General features: G+C 44.5%; 1 protein-coding gene across 3 annotated transcripts in view; it reads right to left on the bottom strand.

Moving 5' to 3' along the window:
- Positions 1-13,317, bottom strand: part of FAM160B2 (family with sequence similarity 160 member B2) — a 52,062-nt gene extending 38,745 nt beyond the window's left edge. The window contains exons 1-4 of one of the 3 annotated variants that reach the window (XM_033950063.1): positions 13,169-13,317; positions 3,091-3,169; positions 2,204-2,376; positions 1,564-1,668 (exon numbers count right to left, since the gene is read on the bottom strand). In XM_033950063.1, the coding sequence (XP_033805954.1) occupies positions 1,564-1,668; positions 2,204-2,376; positions 3,091-3,169; positions 13,169-13,213 (402 nt within the window). In that variant the 5' untranslated portion in view covers positions 13,214-13,317. The remainder of the gene's footprint in view (positions 1-1,563; positions 1,669-2,203; positions 2,377-3,090; positions 3,170-13,168) is intronic. The other 2 variants (XM_033950062.1, XM_033950061.1) reach the window with 2 other exon arrangements.
- Positions 13,318-14,069: the final 752 nt, after the last annotated feature.

Below are 14,069 nucleotides of genomic sequence, written 5' to 3'. Positions count from 1 at the left end.
TGTGGCTATTTCAGACAAACCTTTATTCCCATGTTTTCTTTGAGCATGAGGCTACAGCAACAGAAGCCTTCATTCACAACTTTTCCTACTATTTTTTACCCTTTTCTATCTTCTTATCTAGCCTAGTACACCCCTAATCTGGCCCGGGTTTAGGACAGTTCATCCCTGCTGTTTAAGCACTGAATTAGCCATGATGACTTTTCCTACATCCCAGCATAGATTAGGACAATTCATGCCTTCAGCATGAAATGAGAAGATTCATGCCTTGTTTGGGGGGCAATGTCCCTCAACCCCCCCCCCCCCCGAATTGTCCCATTCTAACCAGCACTGCCAGCTAAAACTGCAAGTTTGAAGGGTCTGCAGGGCGAAGCCCCCAGCAAAGATTGGAGCTCAAGTCTTCTACTAGCCACCAGCACAGATCACAGTCTGGAAGCCCCATTGTCCCCTAGACAGGATCGGAAGTCGGGATCTGCAGGGGATGCCACCCTGTGTCCCACACAGCCCGGAAGCCCCACTGTCCCCCAGCTAGGATCGCACCCTGCTACTGAGAGTGTTCAGCCAATTAGAAGAATTGAGCAATTCAGTGTAGCCAGATGAATCAACCCATTCCGAGTCCTTTAGCTATCACTGTTTTGCAAGGATAGATTCTCATCCCATTTGCTAGAAGCCAAGACTAAGAGCACTGCCTCAATAGCCCTGGGAGCAGAAGATGGGCCCAGGAATTTTTAAAATTTATACTACTGTATGTTAAACGGTATATCAAAACTTGAAACTTTGCTATTGGACTATCTCTGCCAGAGCACTTCACATATTAATTTCTTGCAATATCAGTAAAAAAGAGAAAAAAATCAATGGGAAAATTATTCAAGTGAAAACTTCTGTTAAAAGCACTAAGAGTTTTCCTCAATGTTAAAAGAATTATCCCAAGAATCCCACCATGCTTCTTTACAAAAAGATTTACTTGCATCATTTTTACATGAAGTATTTTTTTTTACTCCAGCCAAGTTGTAAAAAATTACATTTTAAATTCAAACATGCTTTTATTTTAAACTCATCCATAAAACACACTAGGGGAATTTTACATTTTGCTGCCCAAACTTAAATCAGGCTCTAATGATATCTAAGTATGAACTGCCTTTACAGAATAATAATATACGGTAACTGTGTGCCTATTCTGTAAGGGAAGGTAGATAACTACTTTTCTTAACAGAATACTAGCATAATCAGGTATATACATGTGTATATAATTAGGTAAAAGCACTTATGCCAGACACAGAGCTGGTGTAAATAGTCACACATACAGTAAAACCAGAGATATGTCCATAACGTTTAATATTCTATGTTACCCACAGAAGTGCCATGATTATGGAATAAAATTTAAGTGCTTTTCTGGCATTTACTCATAAGTGTGTCATTATTCTGAATTTGTATGCATAATTGGCAAATAAATGTTGGCACCTATTTTACAGAATTACCCCATTAATATCTAGATTTAATGTGTCTGAAGATTAGTTTTAAGAAGTGATTACCTCTCCCTTTCCTCCCACTAAACTGATGTCTCACCTGTACTGGTCTGTGCACATTCAGGTAATGCAAAAGTGGATGCTGCACTTGTGCCAGAACTCTACTAAAAAACAGAAGCACCTGCTGCCTCATTCCAGGTGGGTACTGCAAGCAAGAAAGGCACAGTTATGTATTAAGTCTTATATACGTCTGGTCATAATCAGATTTCGTAATACTAACATTCGTAATTCACACTAGCACTGGAAGAACAGAGAAACCATCAGCACTGTATTTCCTCTAATAAGGCCCTGGACTTGAAGGCTGGCACCTCCTCTACTAGTGTCCTAGGATGTCAACATAGCACCTCCCCTAGCAGTGCCTTACACTGCCTCCCCTAGTACTGCTTTGCAGTGTCAGAACTGGAAGAACAGTTGCTTTCCGACAATGCAAAACCTCCTCTAGCATTGTCCCAACTTGGAAAGGCAATAACTCCGGCCCTCCTAAGTATTGCTCTGCAGAGACAGCAGCAAAACTAGTTGCCAGGATTTTCACTGCAGAGAAAACAGAAATCTGTCATTAAAGTAATAGAAAAATAAAGGGCTGAGTCTCTCTACCCAAAGCACAAATGCACTTCTTTTTCTGGTGATGTGTAGACTCCCAATCTAAAATATGTTTTGAGACCTGAAGGATGAGGAAGTACCTCAGCTCTTCCTAGGGTACAGAGAGTTTCCAGGATCTTATGCTGCAGCAGATACTCTAGACAAGGCCCAGTCTCTCCCTTTGGCTGATGCTGCTTCTCCTCATACACCAGAATATCCAGCATCTGTTTCAGGCGCCAGGGGATGTCCGTCTGTCGAACGGTGATTTTTTCATCTGAAGTAGACATGAATAATGAATACACTTTTATTTTTTCTTCTTAATGTATTGTGTTACTTGTACTCATGAATCATCGTGAATGATCATTTAATTAAAATAGTATTGTTATAGTTACGGTTACGTTTTTCTTAATAATTGTTGTCGGATCAAGGCGGTTCAAAACAATGGGTTCAAAATAATAAAAACTAAAAAAAACCAAACCATACAGGGGGAAATACAGGCAAACTGGGAACTAAGTAACACTAGGTGCTTAGAACTTCCCTATCTGTCCAAAAGGCTCACAATCTAACTAAAATAAGTTTTATAAATAAATTCAATTGCAATAAAATCACATTTCCAGCAGCATGGGTGGCACAATGAGTGGCATATAATCTTCTGTGGGGTGACAGTCGTCTTTGGGTATCAGGGCAACAAAACATGAGAGATGAGGTGTGTGTCAGAGAATGAGAGCAACGATGACAAGGTTAATAACCTCAGATGTTAGTTTACCTAGTTACATATGAGTACACTTAAATTTCAAACTAAATATTGGGCTGAAGCCATTTCTTGGGCTCAATTCAGTGCCTGCATATTGCAGCTAATCTCCTCCAGAGACAGTTATAACCAATGTTGGGGCTGACCTCATTTCCAAGGCTCAGTCATGACTGTGTCAATGTTTACCATGTCTGAGGCCTAGTGACTCCAGATTATACCTAGTGGAGGGTCTCTCACCTGTGGTTTCAATGTAGTAATTTGTAATCCCTTTCCAGTGTTCTATAAACGCCTCCAGGAGGTCAATGGTGGGCTCATGCTGCCATCAAAAAGAAACAGGGATGTTACTCCAGCAGGCAAGTCTTTCAATTTTACACATACAGACCTTTCCCTACACAGTACACACTGGAGGCCAATGAAACCAGTGAAACTGCATGTTGTCCCCAGAATCATTCTTACTCCGATAAATGCTTATAATCCTATCATATGCTATACAACACTTAGTACAATCAATCACCTTCAGAGCAAACAATCTTCACTCACACTAGAGTAAAGATTATTTATGATCTCAGCAGTGCTGTTGTAAGAACCAGCATCTTCATCGGTCAAAATATTTTTTATATATATAAATTAGCTCAATCACAATAAATTATTTTTTTCTAAAATATTCTTAGTCAATTTATAATTATCAACTTATAATATTGAAAGACAATACTCATCTTCAAGTCCATGTCAACTTCTTTTCAGTACACTGTCCAGAGATCCCCCAATTCATCCTGGTACAGAGCACCCAGAACTCCTGGCTTCATTCCTGTACAGAGCACCTAGAGTTTCAACCTTTCAGCCTAGTCAGTGTTGCCAGTTTGGCAGTTTTCCCGCCTAATTTGGCTACTTTTTAAAGCACTTGGCAGGAAATAAAAGGCTTTGGCGGGTGGCAGGTTTTTGGGCTACTTTGAGGAAAATGGGCTATTTTGGGCGGGTGACAGGTTACGGACCTTCTATTGCTGATGTTTTTATTTTTATTGGTTTAGCTGCAGCACAACAGGCCAATCATAAATGACCTTAGAACTCTGAGGTCGTTAGTGATTGGTCCATTGGGCATCTAGCTGAACCAATGAAATTCCAGTGCCGCGAAATTCCAAAAAGCACAGTTACTTACCGTAACAAGTGTTATCCAGGGACAGCAGGCAGCTAGTCTCATATATGGGTGACGTCATCAGCGGAGCCCAGATGTGGAAGCTCGCAAGCAGACTTGCTTGTAGAAACTAGAAGTTTCGAGTTGACCGTACCGCGCATGTGCGAGTGCCTTCCCACCCAGCGTAGAGCATGTCTCCTCAGTTCAGATAGCTAGCAGAGAAGCCAACCAGGGGAGGTGGGTGGGTTGTGAGAATAGCTGCCTGCTGTCCCTGGATAACACCTGTTAGCGGGCAGCCTATTCTCACATATGGGTGACCTCTAAGCTAACCAGAATGGGATGGTTAATTTAAGAGAATAAATTTTGTAATACTGTTTGGCCAAACTGTCCATCCCGTCTGGAGAAAGTATCCAGACAATAGTGAGACGTGAAAGTATGAACTGAGGACCAAGTAGCAGCCTTGCAAATCTCCTCAATAGGTGTAGATCTTAGGAAAGCTACGGAAGCTGCCATTGCTCTGACTTTATGGGCTGTGACTCTACTGTGTAGGGGTAATCCAGTCTTGGCATAGCAGAATGAGATACAAGCAGCCATCCAGTTGGAGATGGTACGCTTAGAGATAGGATGTCCCAACTTATTTGGATCAAAGGAGACAAAAAGTTGAGGAGCAGTTCTGTGTGGTTTGGTGCATTCCAAATAGAAGGCCAAAGCATGTTTACAGTCCAGAGTATGAAGAATTACTTCTCCAGGATGAGAATGAGGCTTTAGAAAGAACACTGGAAGAACAATAGATTGATTGAGATGAAAATCTGATACCACTTTAGGGAGGAATTTTGGATGAGTACGTAGTAGAGAGTTGCGTGGGGACAGAAATACCACCCATCCCCGCCAGGATCCTCTCCATCCCCACCCATCCCCGCCAGGATCCTCCCTGTCCCCACCCGTCCCCGTCAGGATCCTTTCCGTCCCCACTCATCCCCGCAAGGAATTATCTCTATCTCCACCCGTCCCCATAAAAAGCAGCAATTACTTCTGACAGGATCATCAATTCTAGTTTCTTTTGTGTTTGTGCTGCTGTTTTCCTTGTGGAACCCTTTGGTGGAACCCTTTTTTTGTTTTCTGTTCAGGTAATTAACTTATAAACCCCCCTCTTTTACTAAGGCTGACGTGTCCATTATATTATATGGACGAACCTTGCTTCCAAAGCTTTCCATCCCCGTGGAAGTCCCGTGGGCCAGAGGGGGGTCCCCGTGGGAGTCCCGTGGGTTAGGGGAGATTCCCGCGATCCCCGTTCCCGTGCAGACCTCTAGTACGTAGGACCACCTTGTCATGATGAAACACCGTGAAAGATGGATCAGCAACTAAAGCTTGCAGCTCACTGACTCGTCGAGCAGAAGTGAAGGCGATGAGAAACACCACTTTCCAAGTGAGATACTTCAGATGAACCTTGTCAATTGGTTCAAAAGGAGGCTTCATTAGTTGAGCAAGGACAACATTGAGGTCCCAAACCACAGGAGGCGGTTTGAGAGGAGGTTTGACATTGAAAAGTAATTTCATGAATCTGGAAACCACCGGATGAGCAGAGAGGGGTTTCCCTTCAATAGGTTGATGGAAAGCCGCAATTGCACTGAGATGGACTCAGATCGATGTAGAATTGAGGCCAGAAGTGGATAAGTGCAAAAGGTAATCCAAAACAGAAGATAAGGAGGAATGTTGAGGCTCCTTATCATGAGAAAAAAACCATGTGGAAAATCTAGTCCATTTTTGGTGATAGCATTGTCTACTTGTAGGTTTCCTTGAAGCCTCTAAAACGTCTCTTACAGATTGAGAAAACTGAAGAGGAGTTATGTTGAGAGGTACCAAGCTATCGGGTGTAGAGACTGCAGGTTGGGATGAAGCAGAGATCCCTGACTCTGTGTAAGCAGAGAAGGAAAAACTGGTAGAAGGTATGGCTCCCTGCTGCTGAGTTGAAGTAGAAGGGAGTACCAAGGTTGTCTTGGCCACCGAGGAGCAATCAGAATCATGGTGGCATGATCGTTCTACAACTTGACCAGAGTCTTGAGAATGAGAGGGAATGGAGGGAATGCATAGAGGAAGAGATTTGTCTATTCCAGAAGAAAAGCATCTGCCTTGAGGCGATGAGAGTATATCCTGGAGCAGAACTGAGGCAGTTTGTAGTTATGGGGAGGTGCAAAGAAGTCTATCTGAGGTGTTCCCCACTGTGAAAAAATGTGATGAAGAGGCGAGGAATGGAGTGTCCATTCGTGAGGTTGCAGAAGACGACTCAAGTTGTCCGCCAAGCAATTCTTTGCCCCTTGGATGTAGACAGCTTTGAGGAAGGTGTTTTGGTGGATTGCCCAGTCCCAAACCTTCAGAGCTTCTTGACAAAGGGAGGCAGATCCCATCCCTCCCTGTTTGTCGACATAATACATGGCAACTTGGTTGTCCGTCCGAATGAGGACTACCTGGTCATGAAGAAGATGTTGAAAAGCATGGAGAGCCTTGAGGAACGCTCTGAGTTCCAACAGATTGATATGACACTGATGATCCGTACAGGTCCAGTGGCCTTGTGTACGGAGACCATCGAGATGAGCGCCTCAAGAGTAGGTCGAAGAACCTGTCGTGAGGACCTTCTGATGGGGGGGGGGGCGTTTGAAAAAGCAAGCCTCTGGAGAGATTGGAAGAGAGCATCCACCAACGGAGAGACTGCTTCAATGAAGGAGTGACTGATATGTGTTGAGAAAGTGGGTCGCAAACCTGCGTCCATTGAGATGCCAGGGTTCACTGAGGAATTCTGAGGTGAAGTCTGGTAAAAGGAGTCAAATGTACTGTGGAGGCCATGTGACCCAGGAATACCATCATGTGTCTCGCTGAGATGGAAGAGCGAGAAGACACTGTATGACAGAGTTGAAGAAGAGCTTCTAGACGTTGTTGTGGGAGGAATGCTCTGAGTTGGACAGTGTCCAGAACAGCTCCGATAGAACTGTAGATTCTGTGAGGGCTGAAGTTGGGATTTGGGAAAGTTGATTTCGAATCCCAAACTTTGTAGGAACCAGGTAGTCCCGTTGGGTCGCTACAATAACCTCCTGAGATGTTGAATCATTGATGAGCCAGTCGTCGAGGTAGGGAAATACCTGAAGACCATGGTTCCGTAGAGCTGCTTCTACCACTACCAGGCACTTGGTGAACACTCTGGGAGATGAAGCCAGGTCGAATGGCAGCACTCTGTATTGATAATGCAGATTCCCCACCTGAAATCTGAGATATTGCCGGGAGGCCGGATGAATGGGAATATGAGTGTAGGCCTCCTTGAGATCCAGAGAGCATAACCAGTCATTCTGCTCGAGAAGGGGATAAAGGGATGCCAAGGACAACATTCAAAATTTTTCTTTGACCAAAAAGTTGTTGAGAGCCCTGAGATCCAGAATGGGCCGCAGATCGCCCGTCTTCTTCGGAACAAGGAAGTAACGGGAGTAAAAACCCCTGTTCTGCTGTTCCAAAGGAACTGGTTCGATGACATGGAGACGAAGCAGAGCTTGAGCTTCCTGAAGAAGAAGGGCGATCTGGGAAGGAGTGGAAGGATACTCTCTTGGAGGAAGCTCTGGTGGAACCTGAGTGAAATGAAGAGAGTATCCTTCTCTGATGATGGTCAGTACCCAGAGGTCGGATGTAATTGTCATACATCGGTGGTAAAAATGATGGAGACGACCTCCTATAGGGAGAAGAGAAGACAGAGACAGAACAATGGAGGTTATGCTCTGTTTGAGACAGTCAAAAAGGCTGTGAAGCCTTAGGTGCAGCAGAAGGTTGAGATTTTTGTTGCTTCTGAGGCTGCTGTTTCTTAGGAGGAGGGCGAGTGTAAGGAGCCGCTCTTGGAGCAAAACACCTCTGGTAAATGGGAGGAGGGTGTGTAGGCTTGGTAGGAGTCGGCTTTGGTTTAGGTCTGACAATAGAAGCAAAAGATTTTTCATGTTCAGACAACTTCTGGGTGGCAGCCTCAATCGATTCATTGAAGAGGTCATTGCCTGCACAAGGAATATTAGCCAAGCGGTCCTGAAGATTAGGATCCATGTCAATGGTACGAAGCCAGGCAAGGCGTCGCATGGCTACAGAGCAAGCAGCCGCCCGGGCAGACAACTCAAAGGCATCATAAGACGACTGAAGTAGATGGAGTCTGAGTTGTGATAGAGAAACGATGACTTCCTGAAATTCGAAGTGTTTTTGAGTGTCTAAATAGGTAAGAAATTTTGGCAAAAGAGCAATAAGGAACTCAAAATAGGTGACAAAATGGAAGTTATAATTGAGGACTTTAGAGGACATCATGGCATTTTGATAGAAGCGACGCCCAAATTTGTCCATAGTTTTCCCTTTTCTTCCAGAAGGAACTGTGGCATAAACCTTGGAATGATGGGACCTCTTCAAGGAGGACTCCACAAGTAGGGAGTGATGAGATAACTGTGAATTATCAAATCCCTTACAATGTAGTGTTTTGTATCTGGAGTCCAATTTGCCTAGAACTGCTGGAATTGCATAAGGAGTTTCCAGGCATCTGGTAAAAGTTTGAGACAATAGGAAGGTGAATAGGAAGCTTAAGTGACTCTGCTAGAGGTTGAGGAAGATGCATGTCTTCAAGATACTCCTTAGAGTATTTGGAACTAGCATCTAGTTGAAGATCCAAGTCCACAGCTATCTGATGAAGAAAAGATGAGAAAGATAGCTGATCTGGCAATGTTTTGCCTCAAGAAGGACTCAAGGTCGTCGAGGCAGCCTGAGTCGAAGATGAAGCTTCGGCCGGAAAAAAGGCCTCAAAAGAATAGTGAGACTTGGCCGAGGCTATGGAAGCCGCTGAATCCTTGAGGTGTGGAAGAACGTACGAACAGCGATTCGTGAAGAAAAAAACACAAACCATGGTGTAGAGAAGGCACGAAGTTGAAAAGTTAAACGCAGAGAGTCAAAGACGGACTTCTCGGCTCCGCGGAAAACTGAGAACTGAGACGCGCCCTATGGTGGGCGGGAAGGCATGCGCACATGCGCGGTGCGGTCGACTCGAAACTTCTAGTTTCTTCAAGCAAGTCTGCTTGCGAGCTTCCGCATTCGGGCTCCGTGATGACATCACCCATATGTGAGAATAGGCTGCCTGCTTGTCCTGGGATAACAGTTTTTTCAAAAATGGAATAATATGATATTGAGATTTATATGGGGAGAAAAACGGCCAAGGGTCGGAAAGCAGGCAATGCTTAAATCTAAGGCGGAAGGAGGACTAGGTTTACCTTCTTTGGAGAATTATTATAAAGCAGCACAGTTGAGAGCAATAGTTGAATGGCATTCTTCTCCTTCTAAGCTTTGGGTAAAAATAGAACAAGCAATGTTAGATGGGAAAGAAGGTATAAGAAAACTGAAATATTTACCATGACAGGGAGAAATAGATTTAACAAATATAAATAATCCTTTCAGTAAATGTTCTCTGAAAATCAGGAAAAGTGTTAGGAAAAAATTTTTAGGCAGAGAAAAAGGTATTTTTTTCTCCTCTATATTATATACACCAGATTTTACACCATGTAGGGAGGGTGGAATCTTTAAATGGGAGGCAAAAGGTTTAGTATGTTTTGGCCAACTAGTTGAAGAAGGTGAGGTTAAAGCCTTTACAGATATTCAGGATCAATTTCAATTAGAAACGAGAGATCTTTTTCCCTATTTACAGGTAAAAAATTATATATTAACATATAAGATGAAGAGCAATGGAAATTTAAAGAAATCTGAATTTGAAAAAAGGTTAGGAGAACCAGTAGCAAAAGGGCGTGTTTCATAGTTATGTAAAATTATAAATGAAGATAAAGTTACCAAAACATCATATATGAAAGCATGGGAAAAAGATTTGGGAAAAGAATGGTCCATAGATGAATGGGGGTAATTGTATCACATCTTTTTCAGACAGCTAGGGCTGCCACTTCGGTGGAAAATGCTATTAAACTTCTAGTACGTTGGTACATTACCCCGGTTTTAATTAGTAAATATACTAAGCAGAGTGATGCTACTTGTTTGAAAGGATGTGGTGAAAGAGGTACATTCTATCATATGTGGTGGGAATGTCAAAGGATCCAGAAGTTTTGGGAGCAAGTTTTTAAGTATGTAAGCAGATTATTCAGACTCCACTTAAGCGGAATCCTGAAAGGGCATTGTTGGGAGTAAGAATAGAAGGTTTAACATTTTCTCAATCTAAACTTTTGGACTTGGCATTTATAACTGGCGTATGTTAAATGTACCTACTTTGAGAGATGTGAGGGAACGTTTAGGAATAGTGTGTGAAAAATATATACTTTCAGCCCTTTTAACTAATCAATGGGCAAAATTTAATAACATATGGGAGACATATTGAACTGGAAAAAGAAGCTTTATGAAGAATTACTCTACCCATATGGTTTTGGAACCAGGTCTCCTGGATGGGGGGCGGGCAAGATAGGGAATGGGATTGTTTAATTGCAGTATTGATAAGATGTGTTATTTTTTATTAGCTTACTAAGATTACAAATTATATTCAATGTTAATTGTGCCTTGCATTGAGATTGTATTAAAATGTATTAAAATTACTAAATAAAGAATTATTTTTAAAAAGAAATTCCAGTACCGCAGAAGGAAGTTCACTGACACCCATCCAAGCCCCGAGGAGGAGACAGAGGATTTGAAAATCGAAACGGAAGCTTGCTGCCTGCCTGTTTCACTCGAGACCCAAGAGCCTCTCAAGATCTGGAAATTGGAACAGCCTGTTTCAGCGACTCAGCACAGCAGGAGAATTTGGAAGCCAGCGTGTGCAGCAGTGAGCACAGTGGACAGGAGGTGATTCAAAAACACTCCAGTATCGGCAGTCAGGTAATTAAATTAAAAAGTTAGGCCAGGGGAATACTGGTGCTGGACGAAGGTGGTAAAAAGGGGGGACCATGCCAGTCTGGGGGGACAACTGCCCTTTCCCTAAAGGCCCTTCTTGAAGTTCACAGAGGGAGGGAGGGGAATATGCCGGACTGAAGGTGGGGGGGGGGGAGGTTAAGGGGAAGATATAATGGGCCTGGAAAATAGGAGAGGGAGAGATGGTGGACAATGGGATGGAGGAAGAGAAAAGAAAGGGGGAGAATTTGGACAGGGGGTGGTGTGGAGGGAGGGGGGTATACAGACACTGGATAGGAGGGTAGTTGGGAAGAGAAAGGGAGAGATGATGGACCCTGGGATGGTGAGGAAGGAGGAAAAGAGAGGTTGGATGAAAGAGTAGTTGAGAAATGGAAAAATGGTAGAGCTGGGGCTGGTGGGATCCATTGCTGCAGCTGCTCTTTCACTCTTTAGCCCACCAACATGCAGCATGATTGAAGTAAACATGCTGCCTGGAAGCTTTCCCTCTGCTACTGTCCCCACTTAGAAACGAAGCAATAGCAGAGGGAAAAATTCCAGGCCGCCAAAGATAGTGTGCTTACTTCATGCTGCTGGTGGCCTGAAGAATGCAAGTACATAAGAACAGAATTGCCATACTGGGATAGACCAAAAGTCCATCAAGCCCAGTATCTTTTTTCCAAAAGTGGCCAGCCCAGGTCCCAAGCACCTAGCTGGATTCCAAGTAGCAAAACAGATTATATGCTGTTTATCCTAGGACCTAGAATAAGCAGTGGATTTCCCCAAGCCATCTCAATAATATCACAGACCCCTGAGGACCCCCATTATTTACCACTACATCCCTCTGCTAATACATTATTTAGTGATGACTTTGTTTCCACTGTGGTCCAGATTGGACTTCTCTGGCATACTTTCTCTATGGGGGGAAAAAAGCCTCAGATCCTTGCATGCCCCAAGAACGTATCTTGTTGGCTGTGCTAGATAGGGAAAGTACTTTACAGGCTTCAAAAAAGCCCCCAGTTGCTAATGTCTATCTCACAATATTCAATAAACTTATATTATGCTTATCCTTAAATTCTTTAAACCGCATTGAACATTCAATAACTTTGTAAGAAAATCGTGGGAAACTTCTCTTTATGATCAGTGATGCAGGTGGTCTTGTAATGCAGTAATTCAGGTTCTACTCGCTCCATTCAGTACTCCCCTGAATTCTGCTAGTTATTATTTTTGTTTTCATCTATTTATTGGGGGGGGGGGGGTACATCTTTTTTTTTTTTTCACTGAATGTATTCAAAAGCACAAGACAACCGAAACCTGTTTTTTTTTTTTTTAAGTTCCTCATAATTAAGACTCCTGATGCAGGCCAGTTAGGCCGAAACAGGGAGGTTTTAAGTCTATATTTGAATTAATAAAACTGTTTGGAACCCATAGGGTGCCTTCCCCTGTCTGTTCTTCTTTCTTTGGTGTGAGAAGGGGTTTGTCTCCTGTGCTTGCCACTGATTTTTAGCCTCAGCCAGTCACAACTCTCCCTTTTACATTAATTGCTTGTTTTTAGGGGGGAGGGGTTCCTGAATGTTTTGTATTTGAGTTTTGGTCTTTTGTACACCATTATGGACTGTTTGGGATATGTACAGCCTATTTGTATGACGCTTTTGTTTGATAAATTAGAGGCGTTTCCAGTGGCAATTGTTTGGGCTACTCTGACACAAGCTTGGCTACTTTTTGCCATGAGCTTGGCTGGAAAGGTTGTTTTTTTGTTTTTTTTTGCCACCAGGCGATCCTGCCTGATACTCAAAGCTCCCAACCCTACACCCCGAGCCAGAGCTCTCCCACTTCATCCCAATATATTGTATCCAAGGAATCTTTTCACCCTGGTTATACGACACTCGGAGCTCCCCAGGGGGGATCAACCTGATATACAATATCTAGAACTTCCCCTTGCATAAAGGACCCAGAGCCCCCCTCACTTCACCCCAGATTCTTCATTTCGCCTTAGCATCCCCACTTATTAGTACACCAAAGTGAAGGGAGGATTCTCAGGGTACAACACTCGGAGCTTCCCCCCCCCCTTCACCCCTGTATACATAACACCCAGGGTTCCCCTTTTTTCGCTCCCTGCGCAGCACTCGGAGCTGTCCCGCCAATTCACCCCGGTCTACAGAACGCAGAGTCGCCCCCCTCCCCCTCATTACTCTTCCTTTAGGCCCAGGCGGCGGGCCTGGCCGCAGAGCTCCGGGAGAGAGAAGCCCCGGCCCGGTATCTGGCTCGCGGCCTCGGGGAAAGGCGCCGAGACGCCGCGTCGCTCACCCCCTCCACGGCCTGCTGCAGGAAAGCTCCGAGGCGGCTCAGCATGGCTCCGCCAACCCCCCGCACGATCTCTCCCGGTTCCCTTCCGTGATCCAGCTCGGCTTCCCCCACTGAGCCCGCCCCTGCCCCGCCCCGGTCTCCGGGAGGAAAGGTACCGAGGCTCCACCAGAGGTGAGGCTTTAGTGGAGTGCGGGGAACAGGAGAAGCCGATATACAGGCTCTAGCTCCTTTGAGGGGGGGGGAGAGGAGGGACAAGGACCCCTTAATAAGGGGGAAGACTTGAAGTGAACTCCTCTAGGATTTATTTTTATTTTATTTTTTTTGGAGGGGGGGTCGGTCGGTTCCTGTAAGGTCCTTGGAGGAGGGGGGTCAGAAGACACCTAGGACATGGTGGGATGAATGATTTGGGAAGGGAGATGGGCGATAACAGACCCTGAATATGTGGGTGATCTGAAGTCCTGGTGAGGAGGGGGGCTGGGAGTGAACTGGTCCAGGACAGGAGGAGATCGGGGGAGGGGGGGACATGAGAGAGTGACTTCAGGATATCTAGGGAATGACAAGGGACCATAAAGAGAAAGAGATCCTGGAAGATCCTAGGAGTGACCTGCTCCAGAACATGAAGTGAGGATTTTCAGATCGGGCTGGGGTTCTTTCAGGACATGGCCTGGCAGCTCCGGGTAGTCCCTTAGGGCAGTGGTTCCCAACCCTATCCTGGAGGACCAACCAGCTAATCAGGTTTTCAGGATAGCAGTAATGAATATGCATGGAGCAGATTTGCATGCCTGTCATCTCCATTATATGCAAATCTTTAACATGCATATTCATTAGGGCTATCCCAAAAACCCAACTGGCTGGTGGGTTGGGAGCCACTGCCTTAGGGGAGGGATCATAAGTGCCTAGC

The sequence above is a fragment of the Geotrypetes seraphini genome, chromosome 6 (genome assembly GCF_902459505.1).
Source record: "Geotrypetes seraphini chromosome 6, aGeoSer1.1, whole genome shotgun sequence".
Classification (NCBI taxonomy): Eukaryota; Metazoa; Chordata; class Amphibia; order Gymnophiona; family Dermophiidae; genus Geotrypetes; species Geotrypetes seraphini.
The sequence above is the reverse complement of the archived record's forward strand: the minus strand, read 5'-3'. Positions and strand labels throughout refer to the sequence as shown.